Source organism: Sinohyriopsis cumingii, chromosome 17, assembly GCF_028554795.1.
Source record: "Sinohyriopsis cumingii isolate HCF-2022 chromosome 17, ASM2855479v2, whole genome shotgun sequence".
Classification (NCBI taxonomy): Eukaryota; Metazoa; Mollusca; class Bivalvia; order Unionida; family Unionidae; genus Sinohyriopsis; species Sinohyriopsis cumingii.
This window is the reverse complement of record NC_142977.1, coordinates 102099239-102120705: the sequence shown is the minus strand read 5'-3', so window position 1 is coordinate 102120705 and position 21467 is coordinate 102099239. Positions and strand designations below refer to the sequence as shown.

At 35.6% G+C, this 21467-nt stretch overlaps 1 protein-coding gene across 2 annotated transcripts; it reads right to left on the bottom strand.

The window, feature by feature from the left end:
- Nucleotides 1-5685: 5685 nt before the first annotated feature.
- On the bottom strand, nucleotides 5686-21087 carry LOC149779569 (twist-related protein 2-like). Of its 2 annotated transcripts, none has more exons than XM_089940303.1 (2): nucleotides 20323-21087; nucleotides 5686-7622 (listed from the first exon to the last, which is right to left on the bottom strand). In XM_089940303.1, exons 1-2 carry the CDS (start codon nucleotides 20864-20866, stop codon nucleotides 7576-7578), a joined length of 591 nt encoding a protein of 196 aa, XP_089796429.1. In that variant the 5' UTR covers nucleotides 20867-21087; the 3' UTR covers nucleotides 5686-7575. The 2 variants fall into 2 exon arrangements, with proteins under 2 accessions (XP_089796429.1, XP_089796427.1); XM_089940301.1 differs by having other exon boundaries at nucleotides 20185-21085.
- Nucleotides 21088-21467: the final 380 nt, after the last annotated feature.

Sequence of the window (21467 nt, the reverse complement as noted above, 5' to 3'; positions counted from 1 at the left end):
CATTCATTTACGTTGTTTCTTGTAGTGTATTTTGTTTACATAATTAAACCTTAGTTTGAATAAAAAAAAATGAGCATATAATAAAAAGGTTACTGCATTTGTATGGGAAAATATGAACTCGTTTTGTCGGAAGGATATACTGCACTCACAAGTTCGTGCAGTATTCATTCCGAAAAACTCGTTCCTATTTTCCCATACAAATGCCGTAACCTACAAAATACTGTGGTTAGAGGTGATAAACAAACAAGACTGAGAAGTAAATTTAAAACACTGTGGTTAGAGGTCATAAACAAACAAGACATTGGGCACAGAAAGAAAAATTGTTCGTGAATTCAATTTAAAAAAAAAAATATTCAGGGTATAGTTCATGTTTCCTCCAGCGACTCCAAATCACCACTATTATTTACATAACCCTCCTCGTTTTTAGACCCTTCCTGGGTGACGTCATAGACAGCCATATTGATAGCATGCTGACCTATTTACGATTAGTTTAACATGTTGTTGGGAAGCTGAAACAAAATCATGTGGAAGAAAATATGTGAAAATTACTAAAAGAGAAAGCGCACAACACAGGCTTTCTCGTGGTTCTATTTGTAACATATGTATTGATTCTGATTCTGATTATGTCTTATTGAAATGACCAATACTGTATATAGCCTCATATAGGAAGAAAACAGCCCAGATGTCTACCATCCAGGTATAATAGTCCGCAAATCAGTGGGAAGGGTCTATATGTAACAATCACTCTCGCTAAGATATTCTGGGGAAAAAATTCCTCAAATTTGCTTTCTGCTCGTTATTTGCACAGAAATTCGCTTGTGTCAGACAGTGTTGTTTTATTATAATACTGTATAGCCTCATATAGGAAGAAAACTCCCAAGATGTCTACCATCCAGGTATAATATTATAATAATCCGCAAATCTTATTGCTGCACTATGTATTGTGCTCCTCTGTGGACAAACTTTAGTGAATGTATGAAAAGAAAACTAGTTATTGGTTATAATAATAGTCTTCGTTTTCCTAAGGTCTTCCTAGGTGGAACAGTGCCTCCAACATGTTTGTAAATTACGTATTCAGTTTTGATGAAGTAATGAGAGAAAGTATGTTTTCTCAATGATGACAAGAATATCTAAAAGTAAGAACTGTATATTGAAATCCTTTTGGAACTATGACATTCATTTAAATTCTCATATTATTAGTAAATGGAACAAATTACTCTTTAAATGTGCCATTTAATTTCATTCTTAACAATGCATGGCAAAACTAATTGTTGTAGATGTATCTGTATACTTGTATGTATGATATATATGTTCTTTTATGTTTAAAATGTTTTTACTTTATCATTATATTTTAATTTTGAGGTATGGACTTTGTAGTCTGAAATAAAGAATTCTTATCTTATCTTAAATCAGTGGGAAGGGTCTATATGTAACAATCACTCTCGCTAAGATATTCTAGAGAAAACGTCCTCAAATTTGCTTATTGCTCGTTTATTGCACAGACATTCGCTTGTGTCAATGTTGTTTTATTTTTCCGTTTGATAAATGCCTATTACGTAGACATTAGTTTCATTTGCAAGCTAGAATTGCTGAAGCTGAGACATCGTGTGCAATAAATCAACAACACTGCCTAAGTCACGTGACTATCGCTGATACTAAATTCCTTGCAAACCTTTGTTCTTTATTGACACTAGCTTGCTAACACAAAACAGGTGCTGGGACGATTTGGGGGTATTCTTGTCGTTTTGCATCTCTTATGCATTACTTGAAGTTGTGTCATTGATAATATATAGATTGCACAGTGATCATAACAAATTTTTCTTAGGTCAGCATGGTCCATGCGATTCCATCATCGCATAGTATTCACGACCCTGTTGAGCATACCGTCCTAGCGTTACGCCAAAGTTCTTGTATCTACATTGTTCTAATACTTTTTGTCATGGAAAAGAAATTAGGAACCTGAAAAGGGTTGAAACTCGGAAATTTCTTGAAATAAATAAGCATCTTAAAGTGTTATCTTTATTATGACAAACCTCAATATTGTTTTTAGAAAACAAAAGACGGCCCTGTTGTTTTTCCTCGTCTTGGTCTTACTTACGTACATAAGAAGGTTTTAGCCCAAAGTGTATTAATCATCGTCCTAATTTGTGTACACTGAGTTTAACTCAAAAACTATATTTCATAATACCACGAAAAAATATTTGTTTTTACTGTTGTCACAAGATTCACACATTCTCGCAACCAAAAACTAATGCTTTCGCCTCTCTCTCTCTCTCTCATATTTAATTTGCAGTCAACGGAGATTCAACTCGGGTACGCATGATACGGCACCCATTGTCTTGCCTGCACGCACCAACTTCAATACTCTCTCGATCGTACACATCATCAAAAAGTTGTACTAAAATGACGCTGATATTGGCATTCTGCGTAGCAGAGAACCAGCTTTTTGTTTTAGGAAAGCAAATTCAATATACTTATTTGGTCCATATTATTATGATGGTTTATTTAGCCTTGCTTAGAGTTCAGATAATACCATTTGTCTAATGCTAAAGAACCAGTCACATTAAAAAAAATGACAAGCCTGATTTGATGAATTTCGTCCTTATTTTATCGGGATAATCCGTCAAAGTATGCACGAAGAACATATAAAGGTTTCCCCGATCTTTTGTAGAAACAACTAGGGGAATGTAACCGTTTCCCCGATCTTCTGTAGAAGCTAGTGGAATGTAACCGTTTCCCCGATCTTTTGTAGAAGCAACTGGTGGAATGTACACATTTATGAGACTTTTTATAGGAGCAACTAGTGGGATATAAACGTTGTTAGGCTCTGTTGTAGAAGCAACTAGTGGGATGTAAACATCGTCCACATCTTTTGTAGAAATAACTAGTGGAATATAAATGTTGTCCCGACTTTTTTTGTTCAAGCAACCAGCGGGATGTGAGCATTTTCTGATATTTTGTGTAGAAACATCTAGTGTGATGTAAACGTTGTCTTTTTTTAAAGTTTTTATTAATTGCGCGCCCTTGGTCGATCAGGCAGTACTAGACGAAGTAAATGCATATAACTGTACATCTAATGTCCAGAAATATTATATGTTTTCGATTTTACATCCTATCCAAAACAAATTAATCACGCCTGGTGCAAAGGACACGAAACACAAAATCCACTGGCATTCAAAACTCCTCATATGATTTAGTTTGTGTTATTATCTTCAACAAGTGTCACATGTGTAAAGAAAAAAAGCAAAAAATTAAAAAAAAGAACGAAGGAGGAATTGACCTCAGTTAAAAGATTCGAACATTGATTGTTGTACTTAAGATAACATTTACGAAGAATTGCTTTATTCATCAGAAGTAATAATAAGTTTTAGCAATATTTGGAAACGGAATGAGTGATAATCGTCCTTTGTTGACCAAATAAACACAGGTAAACCACCAATTTTCCGGCACTCTTGGTTCCAAAGCCATGCCGGATTAACAGTTTTGACGGACCTACCGAGGTCACGCATCGCGTATATAATGCAGATTCATCTGCATTGTACAAACTGCTCAGGACTGATGCGCTCATCAAATACAAGCTTCTGAAACTTGTCCACAAACTCGGCAGCTCCTTCGTGGTCTGCAGACCGTTTTGCTCCACACACTTTATGCATGGAAATTATATAACGCTTCTTGAACCTTTGAAGCCTTCCTTCACTATAGTCACACTCATGTCCATTACCATCCTGCCCTACAAGTCCACTCCGTCACTACGACGTGGTCGAAACTATTCCATCATCCACATGCTCAGTACTCTTACCATCTTTCATAGTTTTTCTAATGTTCATTCGCTTCTTGGAATCACTGTCTGAATAAAATTTCAATATTTTGTTCCTTTGCTTCTTTATATCGTAAACAGTTGATGAACCAATACCATACATGTCACACAGCTTTTGTACGGAAACACCACGGTCCAGTTTTTTCAACAGTTCTACTTTATCTTGTATCGATATTGACTGGTGTTTACGCTTGACACCACCACTGACACTTACATCTTTCTTAGAAGCCATAGCTAGGGTTAAATGTAAGTAAAATAAGCTAAGAATCGCACAAAATACAAGTATCACCAACAAGAACTGCACTGTAAACAATCCAAGTGAGTGCGTGCACAGTAAACTAATTTGGCAGTGTCGGGAATTTCAAGTGCCCTCTCGTGATTTTGTCTGGATTAAAAAAGGTGCCGGACCATCCGTTGCCGGAAAATCGGTGGCTTTCCTGTACGTAATTTTTATTGGCCTAGACATAAAAATGAGGATTGTAGTAACGCTAAAGATACTTGATCTTAGCAACAGGGTCGAGTTTTGATTCAACAGACATATACATTTTATCTCCACATCGCTATTAACAGTCGTGTCAATAATTTCATGTATGATACCCAAGTGGACGATTCTAGTGCATAAGCAAGTTTGTTGTGGCAGAGTTCAACAATAATATTCGGCTATTCATTTCTTCAAGTTTCTTTTGTTTGTTTTTTTTACTAAACGTCTTGTTAATGTTAGTCCATTCGTTCAAGTGAGGTCTGAGACGCAAACCTTTGCCACATAGTACACAAAGACAGTAGATATATTAAATGTATGTATGTATGTATGTATGTATGTATGTATGTATGTATGTATGTATGCATGTATGTATAAACGTATACAGGAATGCATACAAGAGCGAGTATGCATCTATTTATGTACATGCGTATGAATGTAATTTTTGTTATATAACTGAAACAATTAATAAATAAATGAATAGATTGCTGGATGGAAGAGTAGCGAATGTCTCGTCTATCTACAAGAATGACTGCCTTGCTCACAACAGTTTACTTTTACTTTCAGAATAAATTTCTAGGGCGCTTGCTGACTAACCAATTAAATACCCTTTGATTATTTGTTATGTAATGTTTCGAATTTTTAAAGTATACCCACCAAAGGCATCCAGTCTATATCTTTTATGTAGTGTGCAAATTAATTTTGAAAGACAAGATTGCAGACAAAAATGCTGCATCAACTGATAAGGCAATAATGCTGCATGAATTGTCAACTGACAAGACAACAATGCTGCATGAATGGTCAGCTGGCAAGACAATAATGTTACAAGAACGGTCAACTGAACAGACTAGATAAATGTCAATATGGGATTTATCAAACATCATACAATGGCAGGGGTATGAAAGATTTGTTTCTTGCATTAGTAACCTTATCTCGATCCTCCTACAGTAGCAACCCTGTCTCGATGCCCCTGAAGGCTATGGAAAGTGGAAGAGGTTCAACCCGCTTTCTCACGTGCTGTAAAAGGTGATATATAGACGTGCTCCAGAATTTAGGGTAAATCCTAATTCTATAGAGGAATGCACTTTTGTGCAAGAGTAGAAGGTTGGCATGGTGATTCGCTTGGGCAGTTTGATATGAGGTGCATCATGTGTCGGTCTTCCAAAAGCCACGTCTTCCACTATTTTTAAAAGATTGTGGCTCATGCAAGAATACAATTTTACTCCGTATTTTAGCGATTTTACCGTTTTTGCTTGTATCTATATTTGTTATGTTTTTTATTTTTTTGAAGTTTTCTTCAACATGTGTACTCTCTCTCTCTCTCTCTCTCTCTCTCTCTCTCTCTCTCTGTTGTAGGGGCAGAGTTTGGCAAGTAAGACTGGACTAAGCATCACATTTCTGTAATTTATTTCTCACTTGTAACGCATACAAACATGGAAAAGAAATATATTAAAATATACATGAGGAAAATAGAATAACACACATTGTAACCAAACCGTTGGTAGGAGCGTGCTCATTTCTGTTTGCAATCTCTACCACATCAAAAAATCTAAGACCAAAACGAAAGACGGTTTTACTTTCGATTTACCTTATACCCAGACGTCGCTATATTAATTAGAAACATGACAAGACCTACATTTCATAGAAATTAAATAGATCTAATTGTTCGACATGTACGTTGAGAATAAATTAGCTAACAGACTGCAAAGAAAGGAATTTGTTTCAATCGTACCTCTTGAGAAATAAAATATTTGACTGGAATCACTTTCAATTTCTGAATATTAATACGAGCTAAATTGGAAAACGAAGTTGAAAGATGCATGAAGATTTGCATGATGTATGATTATCAGGAATAATTTCGATGTTATGGGATATCTATTTCAATAAATGAATTCTTTATTGTTAGCATTATCATTCAGTCCATGCAAACACAAACAAAATTCTAACAATACAAATATCAATTTTTCTTACTAAACTGCGATTGTCATCAAATCAAATATTTTTAAAAAAGGAAAGAGTGAAAAACTGAACAATCATTCACGACAACAAAATATATAATGGATTCTAATAAATCATAGAAGATTGGTTACAACATTGATAGAGACACTGAAATCATGGGAGAACTACTAAATTTAGATCATTGTGAAGTTTTAGAAGAAATCTGGATTGAATCTTTCTTTTTCTTACAAATATATTCCTTTCTAAATAAGGATATATATTATAATCAGATCAAAGAATGGAAATTACTTGGATCTTCTTCAATTACTGACAAATGAATCAAATGAATTAGATATGTAGACAAATCAATGCAGGACACAGACATCTTAAGTTTAATATTGCCTTTTGAATCAGACATAAATAGCTTTTTCAACAGAAATGAAATCGTTTTTACAAATCAGTGATAAATCTATTTACATGCATAACAAAACGATTTTTGAAGCAAAAATAAACATAAGGCACGAACTATATCAATGACAAATTCTGTTATCTGCAGTTTTAAAATGTCTTATCTGTGCTTTTCAAAAGATAGATTTGAAAATTAGTAGTCCTTACATGGCGAAAGAAGACACCTAGGTAGATATATCAAAGTTCAGTACACAAACCATACTGTAGCACACATACTGATAAGTATTTGAAACTGATGAGAAAATCTTTTTCCCTCTGTAACTGACATTCTAAAGATTCCGTCCATACCGAAAGCAGATTAGGAGATGATTTTTAAAACAATAAAGTTGATGTAAGTGGATTAGGAAGTGACCCTTTAACGTTTGAATCACTGGACTCTTTTGAGTCAAAATGAAGGCACTCTGTTAAAACAGCACAAAAGCTTTGAACATCCTGTTTCTAGTAGATTCGATGCATACAAAATACTAAAGACTGTATAATATAACACACTGGTACTTTATGATCCTTCACAAAAATGTCATTGAATCCCGATATTTTCTGCATCCATCTTCAAATGTTTTCAGCCGAGAAAACTGGATATAAAAAATTCAAGACGATTGTTTCTCCTAATCCTGATAGGAATTTTGGGAGGTTTGATCAAATTTTCAGATAATAGATCGGTGATTGGGAAGTACTGATCCTGGAAAATGGATATAACATTTCAATGAGATCGAGTGTTTCCTCCAGCTGCTAGATCTATCGGGACGACTTTGATGAAATATCATGACCCATCAGCTCAAAAGGGTCACCAGCTGTGACGTAACGCAGAAGGTGATTACATCTTGGGATTCGACCTTTCAACTGCCTTAGTTGTCCACAAGTGATAAGTTCAAGATCAACAGGGTGTCTGGTAACTGATGGTTGTCCTTCCCGTAGTGGAATCTGAAAATTGAGAAAGATGTGTGATATGATCCATGTGCACAATAGTAGAATTAAACAGTAGTAGATACATTCGAATAAGAAATTTGATGATTGATACTCGAAACTTTGTCAGCAGCTACAAATGAACAGTTCAAACGCGATACATGGGGAACATATCCACATTCGCATCACGAGGATAAATATCCCGTGGTGGTCTTGCGAAACAAGATGAATTATGTATGATAAGGACAATACAAAGCCACATTCGAAAAAGCGATAGCAAGAAGCATCCAGATCGAATTGTAACACGAGCAGCTGAATACAACAAGTAGCTGATGCAAGTACACTACACAAAGAAATTATACGGAATTAAAACATAGTTTGTAAAACTGCAGCCGAGATATACAGAAACATCTTACGAATGAATATTTGCTTTCTACACGACAGAATGATTATAATTTACAACTGCTCTTCTCCTTCATGCCCTATGGACAACTCTGTCTGTCTGTTTGTCTGTCTGTCTCTTTCTTTCTCAGCCTTGATTGTAAATCCTTAATATACCATATTACGATATATGTTCTTAGTCATACCTAGGTTTGCTCCCACAAAATCAATACACCATATTATGATACTGTGTATATTCTTAATCATATAAAGGCTTGCCCTTTGTGGGGGAAATGGCATCAAGGTCAAGCGGAACATAGCGTGCGTATCTGAGGCAACAAGTAATTAAACTATGTCGTATTTATAGAAAAAATAACTCAGTCTGTTTGGTAATTGTTTGGAGTAGTCTGCAATACCTATCTTAAACTGAAGAATAAAACATCTTAGGCTCAAAAGCGGCAAGGGAATTAGAGGTGATTTAACCATGAAGGGAATTACAGTTGATGTAACCATGGCATGGCAATTACAGTTGATGTAACCATGGCAAGGGAATTACAGCTGATGTAACCATGGCATGGCAATTACAGTTGATATAATCGTGGCAAGGTAATTAAAGCTGACGTAAACCAAACACGAACATTAACAATATTAATTTTATGTTTTATTCAACAAAGCTTTACCAATTCTGTCATTTTTTTTAAATCATATTTTTTTCACGAAACTAATGTCAAAAAAGTTTCGTTTTTGATCGCGGCCGTACATTCTTCAAAGAACTCCCTTTAGAATACACGGTGCATTTCAAGAAACAAAGCCTATCTTTACGCGGCCGAATGATCTCAACGAAAGACACATAAGATTCGTTTAGGTTCAGTGTCTAATAGTGGTTTTATAGCCGTGTTCATCATTTAGAAATCCCTTCATGTAGTGTCATTTTCAAGTCGTAAATAAATGTAATCTCTCTACCCTAAATGAATATTGACGCTTCGCTTAAATAGCAGTTCACGTTAAATTAGAAAAATTATACAATTAAGGATTGCAAGAGTCGCAACATCGTTTCAAAGGCTTCAAGCCACATTTTCGGATACATGAGAATTATAGTATATAAAATCTCAAACATTATGACTTCAGATCAGAAGACGAGGAACCAAAAACGCGACTAAAGAGAAGAAACGCCTCTCCAGTGGAAACCGTAAATCAGCTAGTAGCATATTCTACTTTGTGTTGCATACATTCCGGATTAGCGTGTGGATTTACTTTGTGTTGTATACATTTAGGATTAGCGTCTGGATTAAGCATATGTATGACATGGGCACGAATATCAGAACAGATCCTAATGGCGCAAAAGCGACCAAAAGTCTTTGTCAGTAACTGTTCAGAATACTAACGCAAAGTAAAGACACGAAAGCATGGCAAGTTAAACGTTATGGTACTTCGATGTTGATAATCGATATAGCCAGTACAGCTACTAATTTCGGTTGGATACATGCGGCATAAATAACAAATTAGTTGTGTAGGTTCGGGCTACAAATATAGAATGCATCCAAATGATGCAAAAATTACGTTTGTTAAAAATAATGGGGCTATGTATATATGTTCCTTCGTACTTTTTATCTAATTAAGAACAATTTAGAAGACTTGCTTCTGAGGGTGGTGCTAGAATGGAGCGTAAAAACATGACTTGGGAGCGTTCCAAAAACTAATTAACTCCACTTTGTTTTAAATCTAATAAGAGAATCTATACTGCTTGATTACAAAAGTGTATACATAAAATGTAGAAACGTCCCTGTATCGACCAACATATTGAAAACTATGTTCAATAAAGAAGAAATCTGTGTCATGTCCCTACTCTAATTTAGCGCTTTCCCATTAGAGTCACGTATCCTCTCTAGGTAAGTACATTATGTTTCCTGTATTTTGTAACTAAGCAATTTAACGTCAAGTAGTTACAAAAATCACTTTGAAAGTATAATGTATCTATCAAAAGAACATCCATAATGATATAACTATGGTTCCAAAACGCTACATACGCACGCACAGACACACACACAGATATATATAATCTAGTACGTTTTTTGGGGTTCCAAAAGGCAGATGTGTGAATTCGAAATCATGCAAATAATTTATATTCCGCTATGTATAAAATCGGAATATCAATAGTGAAATAAAAATAACGAGAACATTTTACGAGTGTGTGGAAATGATATCAAAATTGTTGTAGTTTCTTTTTTGCTTCTCTTATGTATGTCTAACAACGTGCTCGCTCTGTTAGCCAGACTTTGCTTCCATATCACACTGAGACATCGTTAAGAGTTCGGAAAGCGACCTGACAAAGGCGATATGAAGAGCTGAACGGTAAAACAGACGCTAACATCGAACGTCGCTGGGGCAAACTCTGCGAAACAATTCTTCAATGATGGATGCTTCAAAATTGCTTATATATCCTGTTTCATTCCTACTTTTTAAGATATTTTCCCACGAAAATATTTTCGGTACATAGCGTCAAATATATAAAAACGCTTTAAAAAATATATATATGTTTAGTGAAAAAGAGATATACAATCATGTGCACTTATCAGAAATAAATGTTTAAGAATAAAAAGAAATTATTGGATTATATTATTGGATATAATACTTAAAAGGAGCTTGGACTGGTTTCACTAAATGAAATAATACACTGAAAAATAATATATGGCTGACAATCTATTGCATCTGCAACATAAGGTTTTCTTAAAAGCGTTGTAAAAAGGAATCCAAATTCAAGGTTTATTCTTTATATATTTTTAGACAAACTCTAACTGTATAAATGTTCAGTGCCGACTGATGCATCAGGGTACTTAATACACAACAGCTTATTTTTATAAAGCAATCCCACCACTGAGAACAGCTAATGAGATGTTATAATTCCAAAATGGCCAACAGGTATTCCTCATTCATTCGCTGTAAATGTTTTGACCTTTAGTCCGAAGACATTGTAGTAGCACAAACTTCCGTGACTTCGGTTTGCACGAAAAATTATGTTCATAACCAACTTCTTAATGCAAGGAGTTTGCATGAATTACATAATGGAATGAGTGGCCCTATTTCTTTCTATAACGATACGTAAAATGTCATTGGTATTTTTTTTAAGGTAATTTATTTTTCCCGCATTGGTTGTTAAAGGAGCTATTTCTTCTGTGTGCTTTGGTTGGTTGGATGTTAAAGGAGCTATTTCTTCTGTGTGCTTTGGTTGGTTGGATGTCAAAGGAGCTATTTCTTCTCTGTGCTTTGGTTGGTTGGATGTTAAAGGAGCTATTTCTTCTCTGTGCTTTAAACGTTCTTCTGCGGAAGGATTATACATTCGATTTTCTTGCTAGTCTACTACAAAATATTTAAAACCAATTAGTAAGTCTTGATTGCTCAGTGTTAAAATGGTCAGGACGACGGAATGTAGGTTCTCCCGTTGATAAATCACTCTCGTAGGAAATTTACACCCCCATCTTTCTCACCAAAACTTTCCCCTGATGGTTTGAGTTGTCTGGTAAAGTCGACTCCCTACAGGATACAGAATGCATCTCTCATAATGAGTGTTCCAGCTGACAAATGGCATGACAGTTAACTGAATGGAGCAAGAAAACCGCAACAGGCACGATCACGGCCGCCTGAACACGGTCCCATGATCAGATTTCTTGACAGCTTTGAAATTCTATTGACAAATGAAAGCCAGTCTGCGACATCGGTTTTACTCAAATCATAGAACTGAAAGCAGTCTATTGTCGAATTCCTTCTTTTCGCTCTGGGTTGAAATATGCAAATCCGAATTTCTAAATAGAAGATTGGGGCATTCTCTCAAGTTCTTAGAAATGATTTCGAAAATAAATTGTTTGATTTAGATACCGTAGTAGCCCTCAGTACTCGATAATAAAACAAAATATGTACCAACCTAATATATTGACCCCAGCCATAGCATTTATACGAAACTATGTCGGTATGATGTACAGTCAACACTCAGTTCAACTACATTCATTGTAACTAAATATTCGGATTCCAGCATGTAGGTTGCGAAATTTGTATAGTCATGTGACTCGGAATGCAAATGGCGAGATCCAGGTCAAATTTCAGCATCTATGTACTTTCGTCTCGTCTGCCAGCGGATTAAAAACATGACGAATACTGTGCTCACGATTTTTGAGCAAATAAATCATATTCCTATCGATTTCATACAGATATATCTCGATAGAAAGTCGTCCAAGTTTGCTAGGCCGGCTAGAAACCGGCTACCCTATGCCGACACCAAATGGTGTCGGAGAATTCCAACTTAGGCAGTTGACTCTGACCCTGCATCCCAACATAAATGTCCAAACATCAAAAATAGGGTGGCAAGAGTTGCGTGTTCAATACAAACTCGACTTCCGTTTATTCAATACAGCATACTCGACAACATTAAAGGCATGTCTGTTGGTCGTGACCAGACATCATCTGTTGTTTGTGATGAACAAATACCAATTAACAGACACACTCTCCGCTCCATTATCGTTCGCTATTACAACAACAGATCAGTCAGCTGTTGGCACGTGCCACCATAAACTGTAGAATGCTCTTATCGGTATGCTATTAATGAAATAGTCTGCCACCGTTCTCGAAGCACCGTGCCGGGTCTACCGCTTATTACTGACCGGTCGAGTTCTAATGATACGATGTAATGAACTGCAGCTAATTGTGGTAGGATATATTTATATTTACAAGCCTAATTGATAAGCTAACCTAACCCATTAAAGTACCTTTGTAGAACAATCAACTTCTTTATATATGCTAGGTCTATCCTCGGTTAAGTTTCTTTTCATATTTTAAGTCTTACTGGTTATAATTATTTCCCTTATTGTTTCAGTGACAAGCTGATTAGGTTTCATAATGTTTTCAGCCATTTTCAAGGCAAAATATAAAATATCGACCCTGTTAACATATTTGGATGGAACTGGGCCAAACATACATCTCTCTCTCTCTCTCTCTCTCTCTCTCATATCACGTGACTATGGCAGGTATGCGTGTAAGTTTATTTATAACTATGTAGCTTGTGCTGCTTTTAGAATCTCGTGTTTCACCCAGATCTGTCAGTTTTTGTTGTGTCAAGTGGGTTAGCCGACACAGTTGGTCAAGCTGACCACACAAAATAAGCTCTTGTATTTACTGGACATTAACACCTTATAATCCTCGTCCTATGCCTTTCCCTAATTTATTTCCTTGACATATCATTCTCCCTAATTTATTTCCACGACCTATCATTCTCCCTAAAGCATTTTCTTGACCGATTATTCTCCCTTATGTATTTCTTTGACCCACGATTCCCCTAATGTATTTCCTTGACCTATCATTCTCCCTAATGTATTTCCTTGACCTATCATTCTCCTTAATATATTTCTTTGACCTATCATTATCCCTAATGCATTTTCTTGACCTATTATTCTCCCTAATGTATTTCCTTGACCTACGATTCCTCTAATGTATTTCCTTGACCTCCTATTCTCCCTAATTTATTTCCTTGACCTATCATTCTCCTTAATATATTTTCTTGACCTATGCATTTTCTTGACCTATCATTCTCCTTAATATATTTTCTTGACCTATGCATTTTCTTGACCTATCATTCTCCCCAATGTATTTCCTTGACCTATCATTCTCCTAATGTATTTCCTTGACCTATCATTCTCACTAATGTATTTCCTTGACCTATGCATTCTCCCTTATGTATTTCCTTGACCTATCATTCTCCCTATTGTATTTCCTTGACCCACGATTCCCCTAATGTATTTCCTTGACCTATCATTCTCACTAATGTATTTCCTTGACCTATCATTCTCCTTAATATATTTCTTTGACCTATCATTATCCCTAATGCATTTTCTTGACCTATTATTCTCCCTAATGTATTTCCTTGACCTACGATTCCTCTAATGTATTTCCTTGACCTCCTATTCTCCCTAATTTATTTCCTTGACCTATCATTCTCCTTAATATATTTCTTTGACCTATCATTATCCCTAATGCATTTTCTTGACCTATTATTCTCCCTTATGTATTTCCTTGACCCACGATTCCCCTAATGTATTTCCTTGACCTATCATTCTCCCTAATGTATTTCATTGACCTACGATTCTCCCTAATGTATTTCCTTGACCTATCATTCTCCCTAATGTATTTCATTGACCTACGATTCTCCCTAATGTATTTCCTTGACCTATCATTCTCCCTAATGTATTTCCTTGACTTATCATTCTCCCCAATGTATTTCCTTGACCTATCATTCTCCCTAATGTATTTCCTTGACCTATCATTCTCCCTAATGTATTTCCTTGACCTATCATTCTCCCTAATGTATTTCCTTGACCTATCATTCTCCCCAATGTATTTCCTTGACCTATCATTCTCCCTAATGTATTTCCTTGACCTATCATTCTCCCCAATGTATTTCCTTGACCTATCATTCTCCCTAATGTATTTCCTTGACCTATCATTCTCCCTTATGTATTTCCTTGACCTATCATTTTCCCTAATGTATTTCCTTGACCTATCATTCTCACTAATGTATTTCCTTGACCTACGATTCTCCCTAATGTATTTCCTTGACCTATGCATTCTCCCTTATGTATTTCCTTGACCTATCTTTGTCCCTATTGTATTTCCTTGACCTATCATTCTCCCTAATGTATGTCCGAGAGACTCGAAATGGTTGTCATCAGTTCATACTCAAACATTACCTTTTTAACCCCTTTTTAAGTAGACGTATTCGTGTTCAAGAAGGAAAAGGAAGAACTAGTAACAAATCGCATAATCCTAGAGACAGTCTCTCTCTCTCTCTCTCTCTCTCTCTCTCTCTCTCTCTCTCACACACACACACACACACACATGTGCGCGCATCACATGTAACGAACTTGTCTTCGAGAATCGGAAGTGTGGGCCAGCAAAAACAACGAAATGACAATTTGTTCGTGTAATCAGAAATAACAGAACTATAACCGCCTTTTCACATACTACTAATGTAGGCACCAGTAATCAAGGCCATGTTGCTAGTCCACCTTCATAAATACCATGAATTTTTCATGAGTATAAAGTAAAAAGTTAAAGGTCACAGGAATGTATTAAGCGTGACAAACTGAACAGAGGACTGTCTAAGTTCGAGTCTTGGGCTTAGCCAATGTGGGTATGTGAGAAAGCTTGCCAGTAGTTTCCCGCGGGTCAGTGGATCTTACCGGTGGAATTTTAGGGTTCTTCCATTCACCAGTTATACTGGCCGCCTTGAATAGCCTACCATGTGCTGTAAAATGGCGTTAAATCACATACACCCCCACCAAAAAAAAAAAAAAAAACAACAACAAAACAAGCATTAAAACTTCGAGTGAGACAGGTAGACAGGGAGATTACCTTATATTCTCCGCTACTATTTAAACTACTTAATAACATAATTCATTCTCGTCTTCCATCTGATAGGGATCAATATACACGCGATATTCTTAAGAGTAAAAGAAAATAAATAGTTTCCTAATTAAATGTGAATGTTGATCAGATATTGGCTCCAGACGGAGTTATGAAAAGAAAGGAAAGGCGAATCTAATTTTTCAGTTTTCCTTTCAAATCTGGCTGCAGTAAGTAATACCAGTCCCGTTCAATTCAAACGTTAATTGGAAGGGGGAAAAATACCGGTTTGCTTGTGTCAACAGTTTTTCATTTGTAATTTTGTGTGCAGTAACTAAACAGACATGACGTTTACAGAATTGTCGGTTGCGAAAAGCCAAACGCATGCGTATTTCTCAAATTGCAGTGGCACAATTCACGACACACAGAAGCAAAAGAGGAGTAAGTATTGTAGAAAAAGTACACAGAGTTCTTAGTGTAAATAGTACAAATACTTTGATGTAGGTTACGAGAGAGAGAGAGAGAGAGAGAGAGAGAGAGAGAGAATCCCATTTCATTATAGGAGAATGCAGATTTTCAGAAAATATAATCTTGCTCTTGATACTGTCTTGTAGCAATGGAGGCAGCCTCGTAAACAGGCTGACACTATTGTAGAACTCATGAATGGGATAAGCAACACAAATGAAAGAGTTGCCTATGGGCAAGTTACGCCCGATTAAGTGTAGGACTGTCAAAAACGACAATGCACATAGTACAATGTATTATATATTCATGAAAGAGTGCTGCAGACAAATGAAGATTGAAGATAAAAACCACTTCAGTGTACGTGAAATATTCTGTGATTATGTAAACAGTTTATGAAACAAACTTTTTATCATATCAACCAACAGTAAATGTGGCCCTAGAGCAACCATACATCATTCGCCAAATAATGAAAGATGAGCAATACCTAACATAATTATATAACTAATTATTATTAAAAAAAACACAGACTACAGAACTGTGCAAAAAAAGTTAGCCAGAAATGTGTTCGTATTCACATTAGGAGTCCGAAACCGGGGTATCTAAAACAAAACTTTTCTCGCTGTTTCTTTGCAAAGAAGTCTATGCTTGCGTCAACGTATCACTCGAGCCATCGTTTTCAACGTATGACAGGTGTATCAATCCTTACTTTTGATCCAAAAGGTGTTCCTCCTACTGGGATTCTCCCGACAATATGATGCAACTGAACGGCAAAATTCTTAGTCAAACTGGGACAATAACTGAATTAGCGTTTGATGGAAAACGTTGTGGAACATAATCTACGTCTCCTCAGAATAAAGCATAATAAAAAAAAATGTGTTCCTGTTCAGGAAGTCCTTAAAGATATTGAGTGGAAATTGAAAGGCAAACGTACCTCAAACAGATGGCACTGCTCCTTAAAATTGTTCTGAAAAATGGTAAATGTCAAATTTGATCTAGGTCTTCACAACGTAAAACACTTCATACCACATGTGTCGGTCTAAACTCCTAAAAAGAAAATCGTTTCGCGGAAACTTAAATACAAAAAGCTCTAATTCACACGGAGGACATTAACATAATGTTTAGCCGGAAATAGGTGAACAATTAACCATACCTAGGTTCTCATATGTCAAGCCTTACAACAAATGTAGTTTCATTCCATGTAGAAAGAAAAAAAATCCTGTAAAATAACGGTTGAATTATGTCTTCACCTCTCCAAGAAAAATTCTCAACAAATAATGTACTTTAAAAAATACATTCGGATATGTTCCTCTCTCATCAATGCTGGATTGATGATATGCCGGATGTTTCATCAAAAGAGCTGGAGGAAATTGACTAAATTCTTCTAGTAGCCAATGGAAAAACATAAATACTAATACTTCTTCCATGTCCCTCAGATACATTTGCTTTTAATTTGTAATCAATTTTATCAATAAAATATTTAGCTGGCCATTAGAAATAGTAGAATTAATGATTTGGAGAAACCAAATATAATTTAGACACAAAATCCTATCGGTGGACTTATCGAATTGTGTGAGCACGACAGGTGCATCATATGTCAAAACTTGTATATCAAATACCGCATATCCGACATTTTAAAGTACAAGGTAAGCTATGGTCGTCGATTTAGGGACCGACCAGTGTGTGTGTGTGTGTGTGTGTGTGTGTGTGTGTGTGTGTGTGTGTTGTGGTCTGTTTTATCTGTTTTCTTTTAAGATAATTTATCTTCAACTAATTCAAGGACTATCATTAGTTCTTTTTCTATAAATCAAAGCAATAATATATTTTTTCAAGCTTTTGAGGACCGGAAATCTTTGTCAAAATATCCCCATCCATCTTGTGAAAATGTAATGGTCGGTCCCCGTTTTGTGATCGCTTTCATAGACAAGCATCTATCCTATGACACCAGCATTACAGTCATAAGTAAACATAATCTTACTTCAAACACTGTAATATTTTTATCCGAATAATATGCCCTGTGGGTCAAAATGCGTCAATATCTGTCATAGTATAAATTTCTAAATGTGACGCTAAAGTGCGACAAATCTGATTACCGCCATTTCTAATAGCACAACAATGGTGGATACTGTTTCGTTTGCAGCCAACGTCGATGCCACTGTTTAAATCCAGTTAAAGAGGCGGTAATTCGACCCCTGGGTTATCTTATCAACCAGAGTTTATTGGCCGATTGCATCACTGATAGAGAGTTGAAGAGCTTGCAATTACCCCTCCCGCAGAGAAATCTAAACTCGCGAAGAAACTAATATGTGGTACATCGTGATATTTAGATATTACACAACAGAAACTACAGCGATTCAAATGCAAGGCCATGAGAAAATACAAAATTCGTATGGGAATATTCGTATACTTTGTTCTTACGTGAATTTGGATAATAATATAGTTAATGGCGAGATTTTAGTTCCTTCACCGATAAACGGCAAGTAATTGTTTGCCTCAGCTTGATAAGAACCGTGAAAATTCACAATTATTTTAGTCGTCTTTTCTTAAATTCTTGTTCAAATATAATTGATATCGCTACCTGTACTTTTATAAATGGCACCTAAAACTGTATACGAAAAACACGCAAGTCAATGATGTTACACATAGTCGAGCAAAGTCATGGTTTGTACTAGATAATATAATGTAACTTTCTTCTTTTCTAAACACTGCAAATTTCAAACATAATATTCCAACAACAAAAAATATACAATTTTGACAACCAAACTAATGTCAAATTTGTATGAAACATTCTTATTCTTCTTGTAATTATATTTAATAAATTTATAACATACATTCTCTTTCTTGTTGTAATTATATTTAACAAGTGTTAACATTTAAAAGTTATTTGCATTGTTTGCTTTTATTTGTTTATGGTCTTATTCAAGTCAGTACTTATAGTAATTAAGTGATATACTTCATTTAAGTATTTACGTGATATACTTCATATAAGTAATTACGTGATATACTTCATATAAGAATTAGATGAAGATATTAGTTTAGAGCTCCACAATGTTTCCTCGATATTATTTTTAAAATTGTTGGCATTTTTTAAAGTTTTTAAATATATTTTTATAATTATCTCTTTTTTAATAATATCAAGATTATTATTATTATTATTATTATTATTTACTTATAGTTTTTGTAGTAAAGATATAACACTCCTTTGGATACTATTTTCACTCTTTAGTTCTGTTTGTGATGAATCATACAATAATAAACTCTCTCTTTTCGCCTCTCTCTCTCTGTCTCTCAGTCTCTGTCTCTCTCTCTCTCTCCAATTAATACAAATTTCCTACCCATTCTCAACAAAGAACCAAGGAGTCCTACAAGTTTCTTAGCATAATATGATACCAAAATTTATTTCGCTATTATTTTTTCTTGTTGATACAGTGGATAGTATTTGCTAATCACATTAAAGAGGCCACGGGGTGTTGACACATCCGTTCTCGGAGAAAGCAAGCGAAAGTACCTCAGAAAATTTGTTTGTCGTTTTGGTGTCAATCGGATAGAATGAACCGCGAGTACAATCGTCTCTACTTAGGACTTATTTGTTCATCAGGTGTTCTTGTTGATGCGTTTCGCGATAGGTAAATATAGTTAAGTTGTTTATGAATATTATACAAAAACTGAGGAAGTAAGTTTTCGCACCTATATCTCTTAACCAAAAACATCTGAGAAAGACACCGTCATAGATTCTTGACAAATATTTGTTTTCTTGCAAATAGAATATAACAAGTGATAAATAATGAAATTTGTTTCTTACACCTCCCCATCACAAACAAAAGCCTCAAAAACAAAACAGATATACCTATTTTTCTACAACAAGCTAATAATCTTCCGATGAGACAGCGCAGATAGCAATCTGTTCTATTATCACCCCACCCCAATCCCATGGTGTCATAAAGAAACATTGGAAAGAAAATTGATATTTATCCTTTTCTCGCATTTAAAATCTGTTGCTTGATTGAAAGCAAACTAAATTTATTACAAAGTAATAATTCCAATTTTTTTAAATAAATGAAACGGATTTTCTGCATTTATTTACTTTGTGAGTGATTATGTAAATTTACACATCAATGAATACCCAACCATGATCATTTAATCCTATAATAAATTTTACTTTATGTATGCTGATTTTTATCAGATAAAACATTTAGCTGATATTAATGGCGATGGTGAAGTCAATAGCAAATATAATAATGAATAAACAATAAGTATTAATCACCAACATTTCTTAGAGAAGGAACGAATTATTGCCAATGATTGCTCAATTATTATATACCTTAGAAGTTAAAAATTTCCTAAAACTCACCAGAAAATGGAAATAGCTGCCTTAATTATAAATGAGATCCTCAATGACTGGGTAATGACCAAGCTCCTTCCATCCTCCAGACTGAGAAAGCGTAACTAAGACGTTCGCTGGCCACGTACGAACAACTTGCCAACTTACCGTCCGTGCTTGTATCTTCACTCCTTAACACCTGATACAGAAAATCAATATATCGGGATGCGAGTTTTAGGGTTTGTATTTTGCTCAGTTTGTCCGAGGGCAACGTAGGAATAATTTGTCTGAGTTGAGCAAATGCTTCGTTCAAAGACTGTGTTCGTTGCCGCTCTCTGACGTTAGCCATTACACGTTGAGTTTGAAGGTCTTCGTAAGTCTGCGGACTTTTCCGCCTTTTCTTGTTCGGCTGACCGTGCTCACTGCCTTGAATACTGCTGCTATCAGAATCCGGAGAAGAAAGATTCTCAATACTGTCACACCTTTTGCTGAATGTCCTTTTCTTTAGAAGCCTCTTATCCTTTTGATAATCCAGAATTTCGGAATCAGTCACTTCTTGTCGTACCTCTTCGTACTCCTGTTTAATGGGAATGTTTTTAAAAGGTTGAGAATGGTTATGTGAGTTCTGTTTCTGGACCGCAGCTATATCCAAAACACCCGTGTCCAATAAATGTGGATTTTCCGGAATCATCCCCGTTTCTGTGTGCACCATATATTTAAGTTAATGTTCAACTAATTCAAAACCTATTACCAAAGATGACCAAAACCAGTCAAGACTGCTACTCTTTTCACACGCTAGTGTCGGAGAAATAGATCACAACCATTCAAACTTTGGTAATTTTTTCCACACGTGCTCTCGTGGATATCGTTGCCAGGGTAATTAACTCTCACAAGATGGGTACTTTGGTTTCACTGAACGATTCCAGCAGACGACAGGCCCTTTATCCCGGGATTACAGCCCCGCCAAAATGGGAGGTTCTGTGTGGCGAAACGGCTATTGGTGCCGCTTGGATTTGGTAGGGATAATTTAGCATACGTCAATCAAAGTCTAAGACAAGCAGAAGACGAATGGGATATTGAGTTACAGCCTACGGCTCCATGCCACTGGATGGATAAAGATCCTGCAACAGGCTAGAAGGTTATTGGTGAATCTCAATTCTGTGTTTTTTTGTTTGCTTACTTTTAAGTGCAAAGTATATAAACAAGTATTGAAGTTCTTCCCCAAATTCATAAATTTTACCTCGCACATTTTTGTTGTTGTACAAGCTGTTTACTAAATATTATAAGCTTCTTGTGAAACATTGCGAAACTCT

Bases quoted from the DNA above. Each gene is read 5' to 3' on its own strand.
- LOC149779569 (XM_089940301.1), bottom strand. From the start codon at position 20,866: ATGGTGCACACAGAAACGGGGATGATTCCGGAAAATCCACATTTATTG.